The sequence below is a fragment of the Kryptolebias marmoratus genome, linkage group LG6 (assembly GCF_001649575.2).
Source record: "Kryptolebias marmoratus isolate JLee-2015 linkage group LG6, ASM164957v2, whole genome shotgun sequence".
In the NCBI taxonomy this organism is placed as follows: Eukaryota; Metazoa; Chordata; class Actinopteri; order Cyprinodontiformes; family Rivulidae; genus Kryptolebias; species Kryptolebias marmoratus.
The window spans coordinates 15,445,601-15,466,803 of NC_051435.1; the positions used below are offsets into that span (position 1 = coordinate 15,445,601).

At 40.8% G+C, this 21,203-nt stretch overlaps 2 protein-coding genes across 2 annotated transcripts in view; one reads left to right on the forward strand and one right to left on the reverse strand.

Annotated features, from left to right (window-relative positions):
- st6gal2a (ST6 beta-galactosamide alpha-2,6-sialyltranferase 2a) overlaps positions 1-5,075 on the forward strand; it is a 55,299-nt gene extending 50,224 nt beyond the window's left edge. The window contains exon 7 of the mRNA XM_017410278.3: positions 191-5,075. Coding sequence (XP_017265767.1) covers positions 191-438 — 248 coding nt within the window. The 3' untranslated portion in view covers positions 439-5,075. The remainder of the gene's footprint in view (positions 1-190) is intronic.
- Positions 1-20,607, reverse strand: part of tmtops2b (teleost multiple tissue opsin 2b) — a 24,892-nt gene extending 4,285 nt beyond the window's left edge. The window contains exons 1-3 of the mRNA XM_017410279.2: positions 20,241-20,607; positions 10,291-10,616; positions 5,131-5,364 (exon numbers count right to left, since the gene is read on the reverse strand). Of these exons, the coding sequence (XP_017265768.1) occupies positions 5,131-5,364; positions 10,291-10,616; positions 20,241-20,607 (927 nt within the window). The remainder of the gene's footprint in view (positions 1-5,130; positions 5,365-10,290; positions 10,617-20,240) is intronic.
- Positions 20,608-21,203: the final 596 nt, after the last annotated feature.

Genomic DNA, 21,203 nt, shown 5'->3' on the forward strand with positions numbered 1-21,203 from the left:
AATACATATACAATAATTTCCTGAACGGCATGCCATAATATATATATATATATATATATATATATATATATATATATATATATATATATATATATATATATAATTTGTTGTGTCCTTGCCATCCTTTCACCCATTACAGCATAAGTGAAATCAGCAAAGATTTTAATCCCGAGACTTCCTTTCTCTGCAGGCATCCTCCAGATGATGGCGCTCTGCGAGCAGGTGCACGTGTACGAGTACATCCCCTCCATGAGGCAGACCGACCTGTGCCACTACCACGAGCGGTATTATGACTCTGCATGCACGCTCGGCGCCTACCACCCCCTCCTCTACGAGAAGAGCCTGATCCAGCGGATCAACACGGGCCCGGAGAGCGACCTCAGGAGGAAAGGATGCGTGACTCTGCCGGGCTTCAGCACCGTTAACTGTGACATGTGAAATATGAACGCTGACCCTCCTGAGCCTGAGTAAAACACACACACAAGGGCCTTTTGTGGCTGACCGAGGGGGAGTTGCAATAAAGCCACTGTAGACGAGAAGGCTGAAGCTTACAAGTTTCAAATTCGACGCATGAAGACCATAAGCCATAGGCCTCTGGGGAGGGATCAACTTAGCGATTGTCTAAAGACATTGTCTTCATCAAAGATGGTTTACTTGACCAGAAACTGGAGCTAAATAAAAAGAAAAAAAAAAAATTCTCTGCTTTAGCTGAGCCATGTTAGCTTTAGAGCTGACTAGGGTAGCAACAGATCTGTGTTTTAGATCAGAGGTCCCCAACCTCCGGGCCGCGGACCAGTACCGGTCCGTGGGTCATTTGGTACCAGGCCGCAGAGAAAGAATAATGACCTTGCAGTATTACAGTTTTTTTTTTTTTCTTTTTCAGAGTCTGAATGACATTTATTTTAAAACACTGACCGGATTCTCTCCTCTACATCCATCGAGGACACGTCAGATTTACGTTTATTATGTTTTTAAAAATATCCATTTTCATGCCGGTCGTATCATTTTATTTTGTTGCATTTATCCGCCACACCTTTAAAGGCCGGCCTGTGAAAATACTGTCTGGTAATGAACCGGTCCGTGGCGCTAAAGAAGGTTGGGGACCGCTGTTTTAGATAGACGAGTGAATTTTCAATAACCTGGTGTGTATCGGTCATGTAAAATCTGTCTTACAGTTACTCCACTTTTTTTTTTTTCTTCTTTTTTTGAATAATCTGGAGTGGTGTAAATAAGTAAACAAAGCACCCACTCTGAATGTGACGATCACATCAGCAGCACACAGAAGAATGCCGTTTCACAGACAGGTCGTCAGACTGCCTCCGCAGTCGTTCTGCTGTACATACCTTCCAGGTCGTGTCCTGTTCTCACTACTGATGCTGTTCGAGTCCATCTGAAATCACTGTCTCGTGCACGTCCGGCAGGAAACCACAAGCTTGACACTTTTTGGGTTTTTTTTCTCCACGTTTTAGTTCCGGTGCAGATATGTAACAAAATGAAAGTAAACGGGGCAAAAAAAATAAATAAAAAAATCAAAGTAAACAGGTGCTCAGAACAGCCATAACCCCGTGCCTGGTGGTCAGCTGAACACTTTCCTCGGGTTGCCTTGTGACTGTTCACACAAATGCAGTAACATACTGTGGCAGGACTGCAGTACCAGTCACTACGATTGCTTCAGCGATTATCAGCCCCTAAATTTCTTTGTTTTTTCCCCTCTCAGTTCACTTTTTATTGAATGTAACTTTGCCTGTTTTGGCCAAAACCCCTACTGAAGCTCACCTCTGCTGTATTGTTTGTATACGTGCAGGGAATTGGTATTTTTTTCTAGTGTAGGTGTGTGAAACGCGTTCCTTACAGCTGCATACATTACACGGTTGGTCTGTACCCATTCATAGCTCTGAGTGGAGGGGAATCTAACAGAGGGCCAGTAGTTTCGTCAGATTTGTCTCCAAGTTAAGAGTGTTTTGATTTTTACAGCGAACTGGTGCCACGCCAAGCAGTTTGCTCCGGGGTTATTGGGTCGGCATGAAAACAAGGTGTTTGTATCTTTGTGTTGACATGCAGTCAGAAAATATTTAGCCTATGACGGATGATTTCTTTTCAACGTGTGTGCCATTGATGGTGGTTTAAAAAACGTGAAAATGTTTTGGAGAAATTTTGCTTTGAACGCGAGAGTCTCTTTGTTGGCTGGATTGCAAAGAACGAAGCCGTTTGTGGGGTTTGACTCAGGCTGGGTGTTATACCACAGGTAAAAAGGAAAAAAAAACTTTTTGGTCTGCTTGCATTTAATAATAATAATAATAATAAAAAAAACTAAATACATTGTTTATACTAAGCATGGTTGATGCCATTTTTCATGACTTTTATACATGTGTTAAAATGAGGTGTGTTATCGTTGTAAATATTTTTTCACGAAGCTGCACTGATCAGCCACAACATTAAAACCACCTGCCTTTTACAATGTTTCGATGTTTCTCACGTCTGAGCCTGGACACTGGACCTCTGGGTGTCCGTGAGTGTCCAACACTTGGACGATAGCTATCAGTTGTCTGGATGTCGAGGGTCTGGAGCTTCTGGGACTGCCGGGTCTCCATGGATTTGGTTGAATCGTCTTCACGAGTAAATGAAAGCCTTTTCAGTCTAGCTCTGGTTTAATTCGTTTGCTAAGCAAACATTAAAGTGGTCAAAGTGTATTTGTAAAGGAAGATATTTCCTAATAGTAGTACAAACAATATTGCTTTGAATTCCTTCTCTTCTCACTCTTGAACCAATAAAATAATGAATGTGCCTACTTTTGTTGACGCCACTGTGATTTAACCTTTGCAATAACTAAAACAACACATACAGCTACTGTTACTAACCTCTGGCCAAAGTAACTATCACAAATAAAACCGCTCTAACGTTGTGGACTACTGTTAAACTGCAATACGACTGACGGCCATCAGGATTCAACAAGCTAATTATCCATAAGTTTAATTAATTAAACTTATGGTTAAAAGTTATGCATGTTTGACCAATCAGGTTCAAAGTATCACTGTCTTATAACCAAGATAACATCTGCCAAATGCAGAACTTTGAGCATCAAACCCATGACTGTGGCTTCAGCTGTGACCCAGCTGTCAGAACGTAAAGAGGGGCAGGTCATTTCTGCGTTTCCTGCGTGTAGTCGGCTGAAAACAAACAGTCATAATCTTCGAATCAACGTACACGTACAATATCTGTTTTATGTACTTCTAAATTTTGTCTAAAAAAGTTTGAATTAAAAAGACAAAAAGAAGCTGTATAGCAGTGGTTAAACATCTGCTGGACGTTTTGCTTTCTTTTTTGTTTAGGTGTGTTTCCAGGAAATATTTGCTTTTATTGTTTAATCTCTGTTTCAAGTCCTCGCTGTACAGAAGGATGTTGCTCTGATCAGATGGGTTTTGTTTTTTTTTGAGTTGTACATGTCAAAAATAAGTGATTTGTGATCGTTATTGCAATTTCACTTTTAAATGTTGTGATTGTGAAATTCAGTTGTGATAAAAAACAACATCTTCTTTTTCTTCGTAATTACAACTCTCCATGTCTCTTGGTACGTCCGTGGCCATCGTCCAAATCAGCTGTGGCCATTTAGGGCAGCAGGGGGTCCTCTGATTGGTCAAATAGCGTGCAGTTTGCGCCCGCAATTCTGCATTGTGCAGCTTCATCCAGAACCCAGTGTTCTTCAGCAGAATCTCATCTTTAAATCTTTGGATTCTTCACATCTCCCCATCCGTGGGTTTTATTGTTGGGGCTGATCAGTGTATGTGCAATAATGTGTGCTAGATTAATCACGTGGTTAAAGACTAATTCAGTGAATTATTTCAACGGCAAAAGGGTACTTCATCACATTGATGCAATTTTTTTGTGACTCAGATGTTGCCGTGAAAGCATTTCCCACGTTACCGGACGCTGCTGAGGTGTCTGCAGACTGTAGAAATGTATCTGTGTCGGTACAGTTGATAAATAATTGTGAGATTAAAGATGCTCTGTGCACATTTTTGTTTTCCAGAACAATGGAAAAATAAGGTTTAATACCCAGCCCCAGTGAGTTAAAGACCAATAGACTAAGGATTCCAGGAAAGTCGGCAACAAAACTGAAGGAAATGTTTCTGGTGTTTAAAAGGAGATTTGAGGATTCTCCTAAAGTCCTGCGGGTTTTTTCCAGCTCTGCCGCAGGGCTTTACATCTCTGTTGAGATAAACCCAAACTGTTTCAGGGCTTGTGATTGTAGCACGCGAAAAGGTGCAGAAGCCCTGAACACAGCGAGCAGGTGCAGTTTATCTCTGATGACTTTCCGATCAGGGCTGAGTCTTAAACTGTCTGTGCCGTCATCGTCATTCAAGTTGTAGGAGGTGGCTGTGCTTTAAAGTTTTTATTTTGTTTTTCAAAGTGATGTATGAAAAGTGTTATTGCATGCTTGTGGACTACATCCAGCTGCAGTGTAGCTCTTGGTTATTACCTGAAGGCACTCGTGGTATGACTTCTTGAAACTTCTTTTTTTGCATTTTTCTATTGTGCCAAATTCTGTCTTAAAGTCTGTGTGAGCTGGGTGGAGGAGTCGGAGTGACGGCAGGACACCTGTTGTTCAGGACTGTTGCTTCCTTCTGGGATGCCTGAGGTCAAAATAGGTGGATTTTCCTGTCCTCTTGAAGACGGCAGTTTTATTGCCAGCATTAAATACTGGAAGTCTTTCAGAAAAAAACGACTTAAGTAGTGAGATCATGTTTATAAAATGTTCCTTTTTTATTTTTTCTCCCAGTCTCTAGAGACCTATTTTTCATGCTTTGTTTTTGTTAAGTATGGTGGGAATTTCTGTACCACACTGCCTCTGAAGGCTTGTTCAGCATTTTGATTTGTTTTTTCCTCTCTTTCCTCTCTGCAGGCCAGTAGAAGTCAAAGTCCTGTTTCAGTCCCAGCAGCCTTACTTAGGGTGTTTCGGAGTTTGAATTTTTCAGTAATTCCTCTTCTTATTACACTTGAATTGATATATAAATGGACCATTTGTATGATTTGAGTTGTCATTTTTTTAACTGTGTAAATAAAACTATTCTACATGCCATCGTGTTGACTTTAACAAACCACCACCACCAACAACAAAAAAACTTTGCTTACCTGTTTGTTCATAAGGATGTAGATGAGAGGGTTGATGACGGTGCTGCTCTTGGCCAAAAGTGAGGGGACCACGCTGGCCACGGGACTAATTAGGTTGGGGGGGCCGAACGTTGCCATCATGGCTATGACGCCGTAAGGCATCCAGCAGAGCAGGTAGCAGGCTGCGGTGGTCAGAACCATGAACAGGATGTGGAACTCCCTCTTCCTGGCCGCGCTCTTTCGGACCTTCCCCACCTGTGGGAGGACGGGGACAAGACGAGCTGGTGAAGAAAAACTCTGTGTGATTCTTTCAAGAAAAATCAACTGTTTCTCCAGCGTTTCTCTCCACTTGAAGAACTGGTTTTGGTTAATCTGCCTTTTATTCCATCTGTTAGCTTCCTACAAATTGTGAAAATCTGAGAAATAAATGCCACAACTCCAAACCATAATCCTAGCAAGGTGAGCATATTTGACCTAACTGCAGCAAATGTATTAATCTTAATTTGTTTGTCTGTTTTTCCTGGCGTCTGTAAGGTCATATCTCACTGCACTGCAACTAGTTTGAAACACAAAATTAAACAAATATGCACATTTTTAATTGGAAGTGCACTTTGCGGCATGTTTGCACAAACTGGAGGGAAAAAAAGGACCAAAATTCACTAGAATATGACAAGGAGCTGCAGGTTTCAAAAAAAGCAAAACAATTCTAGCAATAAGTAAGAGGAAGGGCCGCTTTCTGCAAGACAGTACAATAAACTCAACCTCAATCCATGTTGTTCGGCACACTGAGCAGCTGAAATGTGCAGAAAGAAGTCAAATAATGACTTGAAAGAAAACTTTGATTTACCCAATGAGGTGTTTGCAGGCGGGTTGGAAAGAAAGGCAGCGTGAGACTTCAAACAATAAAGGAGACCAGGCGGAAGATGTACAGAGGGAGCTAATGGACAAGAAGTGAGTGGCAATCAGCAAATAGAGGCCTGCTGAGGCAAGGTCAGAAGGAAAACTAACAGACGTGAACAGGCTCCAAAAAAACCCCCGCAAAGTTAACTGGACAACGAAACAAAGAAACAGAGCAAAACCAACAGAACAGCATCCAAAAGGATGAAAATATCTGTTTGGTCAACTTAAAAACGCTCTTCCTTCCTCCATATTCACCCATAAACTAATCAGCTTTATTCATCAGGATACCCTCATTTTAATCTACCTAAACTTTAGTCAAGCTGAACCTGATGGATGTCTTTACATGTGGCTCTCCTTTAATCCCATCCTGTCCTCCGATCAGCTGAAACGAGGATAAACTAAGATGAGAGGATAAGAAGCGGGGAGGACGTTTCCCACCTCAGATCCTCAGACACTGCATGCAGCCTGGTTCTTCCTCACAAGTTTATTTCAGACTCTCTCAGACAGTTCGGAGCGAATAATCCTCAATTTAAAAAAATAAAATAAAAATCCCTCAAACTTTATCTGAGCCCAGCTGGAGTTCAGCCCCCCCCCTCAGTCAGGCTAAATTCAGGAATATAATAACGTCCAATATGCTCCCGCTCCGGAGGCGAGCTGAAAAGAAAATGACACCCATTATTTTACCTTTAAAGATTATTACTTTGGTGGAAAGCTGCTATTTCTGTGATAATTGCAGCCAATTTATTTTAAACCAGAAGGAGCCTTTTGTTGAACCGCTTAAGATTTAAAAAAATGACCCAACCTGGGTTTCAAAGCTAGAAAACTTCATAGGCAGCATAATAATAACAAACCTTAATAGCTGTTCGGGCTGTCAGTTTAGCAGTTATTCTTTTGTAGTCAAACACTTAAATGTCTTATAGGGTGTCAATAATTTAATGAAGCATAAAAGTTAGAAAGACTACGTGTCTAATGTCTCAATGTGGTGCAATCTATGAATTTGTGGTGCGCACCTCAGTGCCAGCGGTGTTTAAATGGCTTCTAGACATTTGAATTATAGTTCTGCCTGTATAAATATCACTGCCTCGTGTGTGTGTGTGTCGTAAACATGGCACCGTTAAAAAATTAATAAAAATACAGCTCAATATTGGTGACAGGCTCTTTCAAATTTGGAGCTGCCACAATCGCCTTCACGCTGCTCACTCTAACACCTGAACAGGTTTAGATCTTTTAAATATCTTACCTGCTGCAGATAGCTCTTTAAATGAATGAAAATAGTTCAACTCTGATCAGATTGATTAGTTTTATAGTAAAGAGATGTTCTTTGTTTTTATTTTATGGAGGCTTTTATCTAAAGTGACATCATTTTTATCCTTTAATGACTGAATGGTGTCGGCCACGCTGGCCTGTCACGACTGCAGCTCGTCTTTTAACTCAAACAAAAAAGCATCTTCATCCTCAGGTCCAGGCTGGTCCACAGAGGCGATCAAGTCTTTAGTTGTCCCGAGGTCCAGGACAAGTGGACAACAATGTTCACTAGAGAAACTCCATTTCTCTAAACTGAGGTTGTTCAAAGAGTTATCTGCAGCAGGTAAGATATTTGTTCATAACCTTACCCCAGAACTATATTTAAACCATCCCTTCAACTCCAGTAGGGATCACCAAGATGTGACTGATAGTAGGTATGCGATGGTTAAAAAGACTCATGCATGCACACTTACACACCATACAGCAACAACAAACCATCAGCAACATGAAATAACTGTGACTGAAATATGTTTGTGCCACGTCTTTGTCTCGCAGTAAAGCAGTAGAATTTAAATTTTTAAATAAAAAAACTAAACCACCCTCCACGTCAGCAGCCCACCCTCTGTGTGTCCTGAGCGTTTCATATTGTTGACTTTTCTGAGCTCCAATATTTATGCACGCGTTGGCTCGGGTGGATTTGTTTGCCCAGCTGAATCCCTCCTGTAGCAGGGTCTTTTGGGAGTAAATCAAACTTCATAACTAATTCAAAAGATTTATTTGCTGTTTCTGACTTAAACAAACCATGGCAAAGTTTCACAGTCGCGGTCCTAAAACCTAATTTACACGCTGTCAATTAAAATCTTTACACAGCTACAATATTAAGCATAAGACTTAGAGAAGTTCTGATACACTGGCACTCAGTTGTTATTAAAATCAATAGTAATAGTAGTCGTTTTAAGATGCACCATCCAGCAAGTATAGAGCTTTGTTCTTTTCTTATGTCTGATTATACACTTCTTGAACTTTCTCATGCCGTGTCTCAGTAAATCCAGTGATTGCTGTCTAAATAGACGCTTTTATGTTGGCACAAAGACTCTTTCAGCTTCAGCCAGATACGAATAAAAAACCTCAGAGGCATCGGCAAGTTAAAAAGACATTTTTGAAATATTTAGCACCAGTAAACAAAACAAAAAATCTTCATGGGAAATTTTTTGCAGTTTGAACATTGTATGAATAGTTTTTATGTATTAACAAGGAAAAACTCGAGTTCACATTTATGATGTTTTGTACAGGTTTTCAATACATGACCAGTTTCTTAATGACATTTATGTCCCCTCCGAATGTAAAACCTCCAGCCTGTAGAGAATGGGCCAGTTTTATTTTAAACAAATGAGTTGATAACAAATTAAAGAAACAATACACCAACTTTGAATGACAGTTTCACTTACAGTGCTGCAAATGCGAAAGATGGAGACAATAAAGCTTGGTGCCAGGACTGGCAGACAGGACCGGAGTGTTGCAACTAAATCACCCTAAAAGGACAGTTCAGATCTTCTGACGCGGGGTTCTATGGAAAGTTTTAAAAAAATTAAAATGAGACATTACAAGCCTGCCAAAACAACCAAAAAAAAACCTAGTAATGCTGATTGTGTCCGCTCAAATCAATCCAAATGCAAATATTTGTTTAACACATCGTGAAACCACTGTGCAGTTTACAAAATCAAATTCCTTCTCTTCTTCAACAGATGGTCCAAGGGCGATAAATATAACGAACCTGAACTTAAACCACTTTATGAAATATGGCTCACGCAAATTTCTTAACAGTTGTAAGGTACTTGTCGAAAGCTGCTTATTGACACTGCGGGGTCAGTCTGAGGTCCGAAAGTGCTTCACAATGGATTAAAACAACAAAAAAACTCTGAAGATGACTGAGCGGTTTACTGTGGGCTTTGTCCGAGGCGTAATGCAGCAATAATCTCCAATCCTGTCACTTTCCGCTCTATGAAATAAATTTTTGGCAGCTCAGCAGCTTAAAGTTACTTCAGACGAGTAACGTCCCTCCATAAACCTCAACAAACCCCAACCAGCTTCATCGTTTCCTTTTTGTGTTCTCTTCAATGCTGCTAAAATGTATCTAAAGAGTCCGCTCTCTGTTCTCTAGCTGGATCCAATTTAGTCTGATAAAATCACTTTCCTTTGTTCACTGCAGTTATTTTGTAATTACTTCCTTTTTTTTAAAGAAGATATTTGGTGCATCAGCTTCCATCATTCACTGTCATCACCTTCTTTATCTGTGGCCGAGAGCGGCATCGATCCTGTGCAGCATTTTCACTTTGTTCTCCAGACAGAACGACCCGACCAGAACCAGCAGTCTCCTCAGGATCCCGGCGTTAGTCCTGTTATTTTATTATTAAATCAGTTCAAAATATCACACACGTTTATTTTATTGAGTCATTCTGATCAGTCTTATCAGTTTCAGATGAGCTGGTTTGGGAGTCTGGCTCCTTTCGTGGATCCAGGCACTGAAACATGCCGTTACATGATCGCCCTCCAGTCATGGGATAAAAATAATTCCTAACAGCACATTTATCCATAGCTGTTATGATATATTTTTTTAAAAAAATGACAGCTGTAAATTTATATAAATTCTTTAATAGTTGTTTAGGCTGTTATAGTACCCTTGCTTTTAGTTTTAGGCTTTTTCTCAAAGCTTGTACACGTCAGTCTTCTGTAGTTAGGGCTACAAGTCTCTGCTGCTATTTTCAAAAAGTTTAGGAACCCTCCTTTACCAAATAAAATATTGATCCTGCTCCAGTTGCAAAAATTCTAATGTATGCAGACAATACTGTCATTTATAGACATGGTGACAGAGTGACACTTGGTGGAAAAAGCTACAAATGTGTCATTTTTTTAAACGTTTTTGGTACTTCTGGGAGATTTTTTTTTTAAATTTTGCCTTCCAATTAAAAAATACACTGCATGCATAATGTAAATACAGACACACATTCCACTTACACACCTACAGTGTGACTCTACCTGTTTGACCGCCCAAAGCAGACGGCTGTAGCAGTAGATCATCACCAGCACAGGCAGACCCAGGCAGAAAACGAAGAGGCAGATTATGTAGGCGTGCGACTGAGTGCTCTTCGCCGTCCAGGAGACGGAGCAGCTGGTTCCCGCCCCCTCTATGCCGTAGCTGCTCCAGCCCAGCAGCGGGGGCACTGTCCAGAACAAGGAGTAGAGCCAGGACCCCCCGACGGCCAGCAGGGGCCTGCGGTAGCCTGGCCCCCGCTTGTTGTACACAGTCAGGGTGCTGTAGCGGTCGTAGGAGAGGATCACCAATGAGATCAGGGACACGATACCTGAGAAAGACAGACAGGTGAAGTTAGGATGGCTCACCAGACAACACAGACACAATTAAAACTATAATTTAAATACTCCAAAAAAAGTGTATCTTCTGGATGCGTTTTAGAAATCTGAAATGCAGAAATAAAATATTTCCTTAGACAGTCCACAACCCTGAGGCTGTTTTCAGTACTGGTGTGTGATTAGTCCTGCAGATATGTGGTCAGAAATGACAAATTAGAGGTTTAGACCTGAGGGGAAAGTCTGAAGATGATCACTCTGAGTGATTAAACTAAAAACTCCACTCAACCATCAGAAAACTCCTTCATTTAAAGCACTTCTTCAGGCACTCCACAGCTTTTACTGCCGCTTCACTTAATGATTGTTCACTGAGCAGTTAATTAAATTTAATTCATGATTGCCACATGTTGGTACTTATCTACAGCAGAATTTCCCCCAGGCTCTATTCTAAAATAGGCAATCAGGTGTTTATTTTCTTGTGAACTGGAAACAGCACAACTTTTACTTTGAAAGACGCAAGAATGGTGGAAATTCTGGTCTGATTTATTAGCTTGTCAGTCTGATTAAAAACCTTTATGCCTCGAAACTAGGGCTGTTCAAAGAGCTATCTACAGCAGGTAAGATATTAACTGTTCTTAACCCTACTTTAAAAAGGCTCAGTGATTACTGCTTCAAAGAAGAATGGTGTAGAAGTACAAATACCAAGAAAAGCCCACTGAATATGTGTAAGCGCATTCGTGCAAAATTCCTTCACAAAGTTCACAGAGCGGAAGCAAAACAAAAACATTGCTTTTGGTTTTTGAGTCACTCCAGTTCTTTCCAGCCCACTGCGTCGGCTCTCCTCCTCGGCAGCCTGCGCTCACACAGCCAACGGGAAGCAAAGGGGTAAATCCGGACACGGACACAGGCCGCTCTCACACGTCCAGGGCCGCCGTCAGGTAACATAAAGCTTAATATCGTCCAGCCTTAATCCTCGAGAAGAATTATGCACACTCTGAAAGCCCTGGAAAACTGCGCATCAAGTCCTGAACGCATCGCAGAGTGCATTATGTCAGCGTGTTCAGCAAAAAAAAACTAAATGAAAAGGGTTTTATGATACAGGAAACATATAATGAGAGGACATTCAAAGAAAGCTCGGTCTAAAAGCTATTAAAAGCTGTTTATTTCAAAAAAAGAAATACACGGGTTCAGTTGTGTTTTTGTCTCGGAGGTACTAGATGTTCTGTTGATAATAATAAGAATAATTTCAGTTTAGTTCTCCGGCAGTTTCAGTGTTTGTTTCTGTCACGTGTTCAGTCTGTTTTTCTTCAGTGGGAGAGTAGATTCTTTTTATTAGAAACCACAAAGAAAAGATGCAGCCCTCCCTGCAGCATGGGACTGGTTTCCACACATAAAGCAGAGACCATTTAGCTTATTGTATTTATTCATCAGAGGTCAGGGAGTGCTTAGAGAAGTCACAATATGTTTTGTTCAGCGTTAGTGCTCCACGCATCTTTTCAAAATCAGGTTCTGTGATGCAGCTACATCTACAGACTTCCATTTTCTTCTTTTCCATTATAGCTCTACCAACACTTGAACTACAAAGTTAAAAAAACATGCCACTTCCATCTGCGCCGCCTGAGCAGAGCCGGGTGTCACATTCAGCACAGAGAGCATTAAACGCAGCACCATCTCTTCAAACCATACTCTATGATAAACCCATGTTTAATGATTGTTACACTACAGGATTTCATTCATCACATCGGCAAAATCTGTGTTCATGCAACTGCGGTGACAAATTTAGAATCCAAAAACACACAAAAAATTGATAATAATAATAATAATAATGAAAAATGGACTTGTAAATGCTTGGTTTCTTAAAGTATAACCTTTGTTAAAAAACTGGAAAGTGTGAAAGTAAAACACCCATGCTGCTTCAGAGCATTAGAGAAAAAAAAACGAAGCCTGGTTGCATTATTGAGCAGACATCTTTCTTGGGGTATATGGCATATTTAGATCTGTTTTTTCCCCTTGTTTCTGAGCTGGTAAGATCATATTCAGCGCGACAGTCACAGACACCCGGCCTAATAATACGGAAGCATGTCAGTGGAAACCTTAATAATCGGTTGTATGCTGTGGTTATGTTCTGAAGCACAAACAAACACTCAACCCTGCAGGAGTGTGTCACAGGTGGTCTGAAACGGGCAGCATTTACTGCATTAGGCCTTCTTAGTGGCTAGTTTGGCATCAACAGGTAAAGGAATTTAAAGTGACAGGCACTAAAAGACAAAAGATGGAAGTTTCAAAGAAATCCTTAAATAAGAACAAAACTTATTGTTAGATGCAAAACATCTATAAATGTTATATACGTATAGTTTAAATAATTTATAGGCTGGTATTCAAACAGAAAAACTATCCCAGATTTTCAACCTGCAAACTCTGGAAGAGGACAGGCCTCTTTTCTTTTTTCCTTCACAAACGATTGAAAAGTTCCAGCACAATGCCATCCGATGAGTGTCGACACATCCAATTTCTGTGTTTTGTTCCTGACAGCAGAGTGACAGGAACCGAGAGTTTTGCAGCACCTGTGTGTCTCGTTAAATAACTCTGTGCTGTGTGGAAGTTGATTGAGCTTCTCTCTCTTTTTTTTTCTTCTTTAGTGCCTTTCAGATCCTCTCAGCACCTTTAAGCCTTCGGTTCCATAATTATGCTTTTGATTGTGACCCAGAGGCAAAGTGTCTGTCCCTGAGTTTGAGTAAAAGGAGCTTCAGGATTTTCTTATGATCTCTTTGAGCATACAACAGACTGACTCCCTTATCTTAAAGAAAGGAATATGCTGGTGTAGATTCTCAGTCATCCAGGCCATGGTAAGACGTTTCGCTTCTCACCCGAGGAGCTTTCTCAATTCAGAAATAGAGAGTGTGGAGTTGAGCTTTTAAAGCTGAGATGTGATGTAAGCTGGATAGCTTGCAAATTGTTCTCGCTCTCCTAACAATAGAGGCTCATTAGGGTCCTTGTTCGTCTGACTCACTCTGGTCACATGAGTGCAGGTGTTGATTGGAGTGAAACTGACTGGGGATCAGGCCTAAAGCTTCTTCAACATCTTCAACTACAGAATAGAAGTCCAGTTGTTTTTGTTTTTTAACCTTTTTTTTATTTAAAGAAAGGAAGTAGCACCAGTTGATCAGTCCTTGGATTATTGGGGTTAGGGTTATGTGAAACCTAATCTATCATCTTTCATAGTTTTATGATTTTCTTCAAAGAGCTTTAAGTCAACAGACTCTCCAGGCAGCGCAGTGTAAGACCACGGCTGTCCTTACTTAAATCAATAAAAACATTTCTTCACATTTTTCTCCTCATGACACTTAAAAGTCAAAGAAAGGTATGTAGAACATTGGAGCTATTTTATTTTTTTTAATCATACCTTTGTAAAAGTTGCCAATGTCTTGTCACTTTCTTGTTTCTACATATTTCAATTTTTACATTTTTTCCTCGGTTCTTTGTGTGCTTTCAAGGGTTGTTTTTTTAATGTTCTGTGGACTTTTTAAAACCTTGTCCCATGACTGTTCACTTCTGATTAGAATCAAAATGTTACCCTGTACCTCTCCAGTGCCCTGCCTCTAATCTTCTCTAAAACCATCACACAACCCCTGGCAAAAATTGAGGAATCGCAGCTCTTGGAGAATATTCTTTCAATTGTTTAATTTTTGTATTAAAAATATAATCAACGGACGTGCCACAAAACAATCATTTTTCCAAATTCAATACTTCTGGCATTTAGAAACAATAAAAAAAGAAAGAAATATAAGTGTTGTTCCAGTCACAATTGTGACTTTCCCTTTTTTAATTCCAGTTCAATGGTAATAACGTACCATTTAAATTGTTTGTCATCTATGGCTCTAAATAATGGGCTTTTCAAGCTAAACTGGCAACATTTTACAGGCATAATTTATAAGTCACAAACTAAATTTGCAAACGATGCATTATGAAAACAAACACAAGGATGGTCTCCACCCATCCATCTGTTAACCCTTGATCCTGTGCAGGGTCACAGGGAGCTGGTTCTTATATCCAGCCGTCGTTGGTTCAGGGTCAGGTGACGGACAGGTTCCCGGTTTATCACATGTCACATAGACAAACAACCATGCACACACACACACTCACACCTAGGGCCAAGTTATAGTCACCAACTAACCTACAATGCATGTTTTTGGATAATGGAAGAAAACCAGAGTACCCAGAGAAAACCAATAAATGCAAAGGGAGAACGTGCCAACTCCAGGCAGAAAGGGCCAGCTGTAGAATAAACTACCAAGATATTTGCCATGTTTTTGCACTGGTTAAAAATCTCACTTCTAGTATATTGCCCTAAAGTGAATATTATCATTTCTACCATTGTTTACTGATTAAGATTATTTAGATAGTTATGTTCAAAATGGTGTGATTGACAATGAAGGTATCGAGACTGTTTTCTCCAGGAATGGGATCTGAAGATATTCATCCCGTAAAATTGAAATGCATAGATAATCGTTGTTATCATCACACTGCAGCCCTCCGAATCGTCACCGAACTGAATCAGGAGGTTCCCACCCCACGGCAGACCTTGAGATTGAGCAATTGATAGGATCGTAAAAAGCAAACAGACACAGATTGGCACTTGGCAGACAAGAATCTAAGATGAATAAAAGAAAATCAAACATCAACAGAAAAATGATAGGTGACAAAGACGAGACATCCTGTTCCTGCGGTTTCCTGGCATTTGGTTCTTTATAGAAAACTAAAAGGTAAATAGGCTCCACAGATGATTGCAGAAAAGACAAGACAAGACACTGGTGTTGGAAAAGACAGCAACTTTCAATGAATTTTCAGCTCCAATATCTTCCATACAAACGTGACCTTTTGTCTGCCCTGTATAAATCTGATCCTTGTTTGAAGCGTCCCTGGGGCAGTTCAAGAGTAACTGATGATCAATCGTAGTTTTTATTAGATATCTTTGTTCTCTGGCAAAGACATTTTGGACCAGCCGCTCTGTAATCTCATCTAAAGTAAAAACAACAGAGTAGGAATGATTGTAAGGATATGCTGTAACTACAGAGGAAATGAACCATCAAAGTCAGCCTCTACCGGGCTGGTTGGTGTCTAAACCAAGCTCTCTTCCATCTTTAAAGACATTAAGCCCAGAATAATGTGAGGCCGGCTGTGCATCGTTTGACTAACATGCCACTTGATGTCAAAGTTTGTGATTGGAGGCAGAAGGCAGATAAAGGAAAAGATTTGAGTCGACGTTGTTCATATTTTGACTCCAGCATAAAATACAAAAACAAGATCTAGCATTTACCACAGCCCTAATTCAAGGTTTGTTTGTGGAAAAGCTGAATGTGATCAGCACAGTAAAGAAGTGACAGCGAAAACAAAGTCAAAACACCCACAGATTTGAGCACAACAGGATATATATGAATCTTTTTGTAACTGAAATGAACATGCTGCTTCACCAAAATACCCACAGAGAAATGATAAACAGACAAACAAACAAGAATATAGAGATAGAGAAAAAAAAAAAAACGAAAAATAATTTTACTAGCTAAGGCTATGGATCCAACAGCTGTGCAATGCTTTCAGTCAGAAAAAATAAAAAAAGGAAAAAAATATATATTTATTTTCAGAGCAGAAAGTAGAGCCTCGGAGAGTAAGCCAACAATATTCCCATATTTGTAGAGGGCTGAGTTTTTAACACCAGCATTACAAAATGTAACAGTTGGTCACTTCTTAAGTGAAGTCATAATTATTAAATCACCAACAGACTTAAACAGAATAGGGTAAAACAGTGCAGCATTGGGGTCCTCCTTGGTAAGGCTGCCCAATATTAGAAAAAATTTGTTGCAATGTGACATATCATTGTTTAATATGGTCATGACAAGATCAGTTGTCATAAACCCACTTTTCCCTCACTCTTCACCTTCTCTTTTGTCATTTCTATACTCTAAACGTGGTGTGGGACAGCGTTGGCAGAGCTCATGAGAGAAACAAGCAGCCAGGTCTACAGAAACAAGGGCAAAAGAAGAAACCTGCCCTCCACCAACCCCCTAGCCTCCCAATGAAGCACAGAGAGGCCACGTAATTTATACATATCGATTAATTTATTTCGCATTTCATGCAAAATCATTTTAGGGAAGACGGTTATTTACCTTTCAGGTTCATTCACTCATCGGTCCTGTGAATTAATTCAGTTTGGTGGTGTTTGTAATATGTACGGGGAGAAGAGGGAGTACAATATTTCTTTTCGCCAATATGACCAAGGAAATAAACCAACCCAGCCAATAAAAGCAACGAGTACTAGCCAATCACAGGCAGAGTGGGATGGGTCATGAATGGCTTTGCCCTCCTGCAAATATATTATTAGCATGCAGAACATGAATGCATGGTACTTGGAATAACGTTAGAATGATGTTGCTCAGTCTGCCCACAATCTGTTTAACCTCCTGCCATATGGAAGACCGTTCTGACGTATCAACAACAACCAGAACGTGCAACACTTTCATTCGCCGGGTGATAAGCAGGGGGTTCAAAAGTAGCCGGCAGCAGTATAAAATCATTCAGCAGCTTCTACTTTTGGTTAATTAGCCAAAAATATTTTGTAAAGGTTTGCCTAGAAGAGTCCCTGTGTTATCCCCGATCTGCATAACGATGCAAAATGTACATTTATTCACAATAAATGGTGATTTTCTTCCTCCCCGAGTTTGTTTTTGATTATTTTTATCAATCCACATACACAGCCATCTTTGGACAAGAGTTCTCATTTATCTGCCAAGGTTTCTGATTGGTCAATGTTAGGGGCATGACGCTGCGACACTTGCCAGAATGTCAGAGAAAAGAACGACTGGATTGTACAGACCAAAAGGAGGTGTAATTCTGTGCCAGAGCACGTGGGAAGTGGCATGATTACATGTAAACACTGGACAAAAAAAAGCATGGCAGATAATTTAATTGGCTCCGATTGCACAACAACTTCAGAATTTATACACACACGCTGACATGTGTAGCATCCATATTTACTTCAACGAACACTGCGTGCTGCACGTGACGTCTTCTTCTGCACATGTGAGTCACTTCAGGGCCGTAGACTGTTCACGCTGGAGTCTGATATAAATAATTATATTGTGAACGACCACACAAAAAAATCGGAACTGAGCGTTAAGTCCTGCAGTGTGAACACAGCCTAAGTGAGAAGCTAGGTACACGCCCTGGACAGGTCGCCAATCCATCACAGAGCCACAAAGAGATGAGACAGACAACTTCATACACATTCACACCTCAGGCCAATTTAGTGTCACCAGCTAACCTGAACCTGCCTGTTTTAGGACTGTCGAAGGAAACAGGAGTACCCAGAGGCACTGGGAAAACATCCGAACTCCACACAGAGAGGGCACAGCCAGGAGTCCAACCCAGGACCAGGCAACATCACTAATCAACTGTTCCACCATGCAGCCTCCTTCCTTTTTTAAAAAAAAAATATGTGCAAAATCAGCTAATTATAAAATACCATTGCACCTAATTACAGTATTATTGCACAAATTAGTATTCATATTTTTACTATTATGAGCAAAATGTACTACAATGAAGCCTTGAAACATCATTTTTTTAAATCTGGCCAAGGACTCCTTAGTTGTGTAAATGTCACTGCATGCCTTGTAATACTCAAGAATGACATCTTGTCTTATACTTTTACTTCAGTCCTCATCATTCTGTTATCTAACATGGTTAAATGCCATCTTAAAAAGATTAAAATCGGCTGAAATGACATGTAAAAATGTCTCCGAAGGGTCTGGCTATTACATGGGAAGGGAGCTCACGTACAATCTCTATCTCGTGACTAATTCCATGAATCTCTCTTTATCTTTATCTGCTGAGTGGTCCAGAAATATTTATCCCTTTTACTTTGTGTGATTTGGTCTATTCTGTTTAAAATTTTGTGGATGTTCTGCTGGAACCAGGAGAAGAAAAACAAACAAACAATGGTTTTTCTGATTTTGAATGCTTAATAATAGGCTTTCTGTTTTGTTCTTCTAAGTATAACAAGGCGTTTAAAACACCATCACAATTGCTGGACATACAGTAGTTTGTCCACCACAGACTACACAGTACTCTGCTTTGTGATCACATCATTAGAGAAAAAATAAATACATAAATTTGAGGGAGAAATGCACTCACTGGCAAATTTATTAGGTACACTTGTTCAGCTGCTTGGTAACACAAATAGCTAATCAGCCAATCACGTGGAAGCAACTCAGTGCCTTTAGGCATGAAGATGTGGTGAAGAAGACTTATTGAGGTTCAAACCAGGGAACAGAAAAGGGATCTAAGCAACACTGAGTGTCAGAAACTGCTGATCTACTGGGATTTTTACACAGAATCCTCTCTAGAGTTTAGAGAGAAGGGTCCAAAAAAGAGAAAATATCCAGTGAGTGACATTTGTGTGGACAAAGAATGTCAGAGGAGAATGAGCAGACTGGTTCGAGATGACAGAAAGAAAACAGCAGCTTAAATAACCCTTCCTTCCAATCAAGGTCTGCAGAAAACCATCTCTGAACACACAACAACCTTGAAGCAGAAGGGCCAAAGCAGCAGAAGACCACACCGGACGCCACTGCCATCAGCTAAGAACAGGAAACTGAAGCTACAGTTCACACAGGCTTGCCGAAATGGGACGATAAGAGATTAGAAAAACATTGTCTGGTCTGATGGGTCTGGATTCACTGAACTCCAGCGGCCTCCACCACCACCAGATCTCAATCCAATCGAGCACCTTTGGGATGTGGTGGAACGGGAGACTCACATCATGGACATGTCGACACGGACCAGAATGTTTCAAACACCTTGTTGAATCTATGCCGCAAAGCATGAAGGCAGTCCAACCTGGTACTTACCAAGGTGTAAAGTCTTGGGAAAGTGGCCGGTGAGTGTATTTCCTAATAATCTGCCAAGACACAGCAGCAATCAGAAACTATTTATTTCAAAACCTGTTCAGACTCTTGAGAATTCTTCCAGAAAATAAATAAAACAGATCTCATTTAAAAAGGGGTTGTCTCTTAAATTGCATTAACACCCTACTAATACCTTTCTATTATGAACTAACACTGTCTTACTATGTCGTTCTTAATTGCTGATGATTTTATTGCTTAACATTCCATGTTTTCTTACAACTGGCTACCAGGACTACAGATGAAAACTAGCCTCTGGTTAAATCTGGCATGTGACAGATGTACTGTTATTAATAAGCACTGTCCTGTTAAAAATGAAATTGAAATCTGAAATTGAAACCTACCTAAGCACCATTATTGCCTCCCATCCATATAAGCATCACATCTTCTTGAGAAGAAAAAAAGAAAAAGATAATGTATTGCAGAAAACAAGTGGTTAGATTTGATCAACTACTTATAGCTTTCCCATATGCATCTCATTTTCTGCAAGAGGCTCAAGCTGTGCAAATCAAATCTTAAGTTTTATCATATCATGCATGTATTATATCTGAATGGCTGTTTTTTTTTTTAATTAATAATAGTTTCTTTTTGGTGCTCCCAGAGCTGAAGTTTCTGGCCTTCAGAGTTCATGTGACAGAGAAGCGTCTTGTCCAGGAGACTCACCGAAGCAGGAGTTGATGAAGCCGTACCAGCTGCAGCCGCCGCGGCCCAGCAGCCACCGCCCGCGGACGCTGGAGGCGAAGCTCAGCGTGGTGCCGAACAGGCACACCAGCATGTCGCTGACGCTGATGTTCAGCAGCAGCATGTTCACCGGGGTGCGCAGCTTCTTGAATTTGCAGAACAGCAGCAGGACGACGAAGTTGTTCAGGAAGCCGAAGGTCATGATGAAGCCCAGCGCCACGGACAGCACCGCGAAGCCCGCCGAGGAGAGCTTCGTCGAGCCGGCCGACGCGTCCCCCGGCTTCCGGTCATCGCTCTGGTTCAAGCTGTAGTTCAGAGCAGCCTGGACGGAAAGCATCCCGCTGTCCATTCATCTAAGTGTTCGCTTCACGCTGGAGGAGTTGGCATTCTTCGCACCTGGAAAGTTTTCTTTAAACTCGGCAGCCTTCTTCAAGTCTTTCCTCATCACGTTGCGTTCAAGACGCACATTTTCCCCTCCAACGCGTTCTTTATCCTTCACCACCTGTTACCTGAACGCATCACGTCTCTCCCAATTTAAAACCCGCACCTGCTTTTGTTCATCTCCACTCTTTTTTTTTTACCCGTAAGTCTCTGCGTTTAAACTGACTCAGGCTTTTCCTGTTTAAGTTTGGAGAACAATTTAAGCCCCCTTTAAGTTAAGCGTAATCCGTCCCCTCAGCGCACCATCCAGAAGGATGAAAAGTGGAATGAGAGCAGCTCAAGTGCCGCTCCGTCGGTTTTAAAGGGACTCTGACGTCACGAGAAACAGGAGGGAGGTGCGTGCGTGGTCATATTTATCAGACTGAATATTTCTCAGATTTACGCACGCTGGGACTGAGGGCAACCAGGAGGTGTGCTGTGAGTTAAAACAATGAGACAAAGTTGTAAAATAAGGCTGGGATGGGATGGATAGGTGCAGAGCAGAGAAAGAGAGAGAGAGAGAGA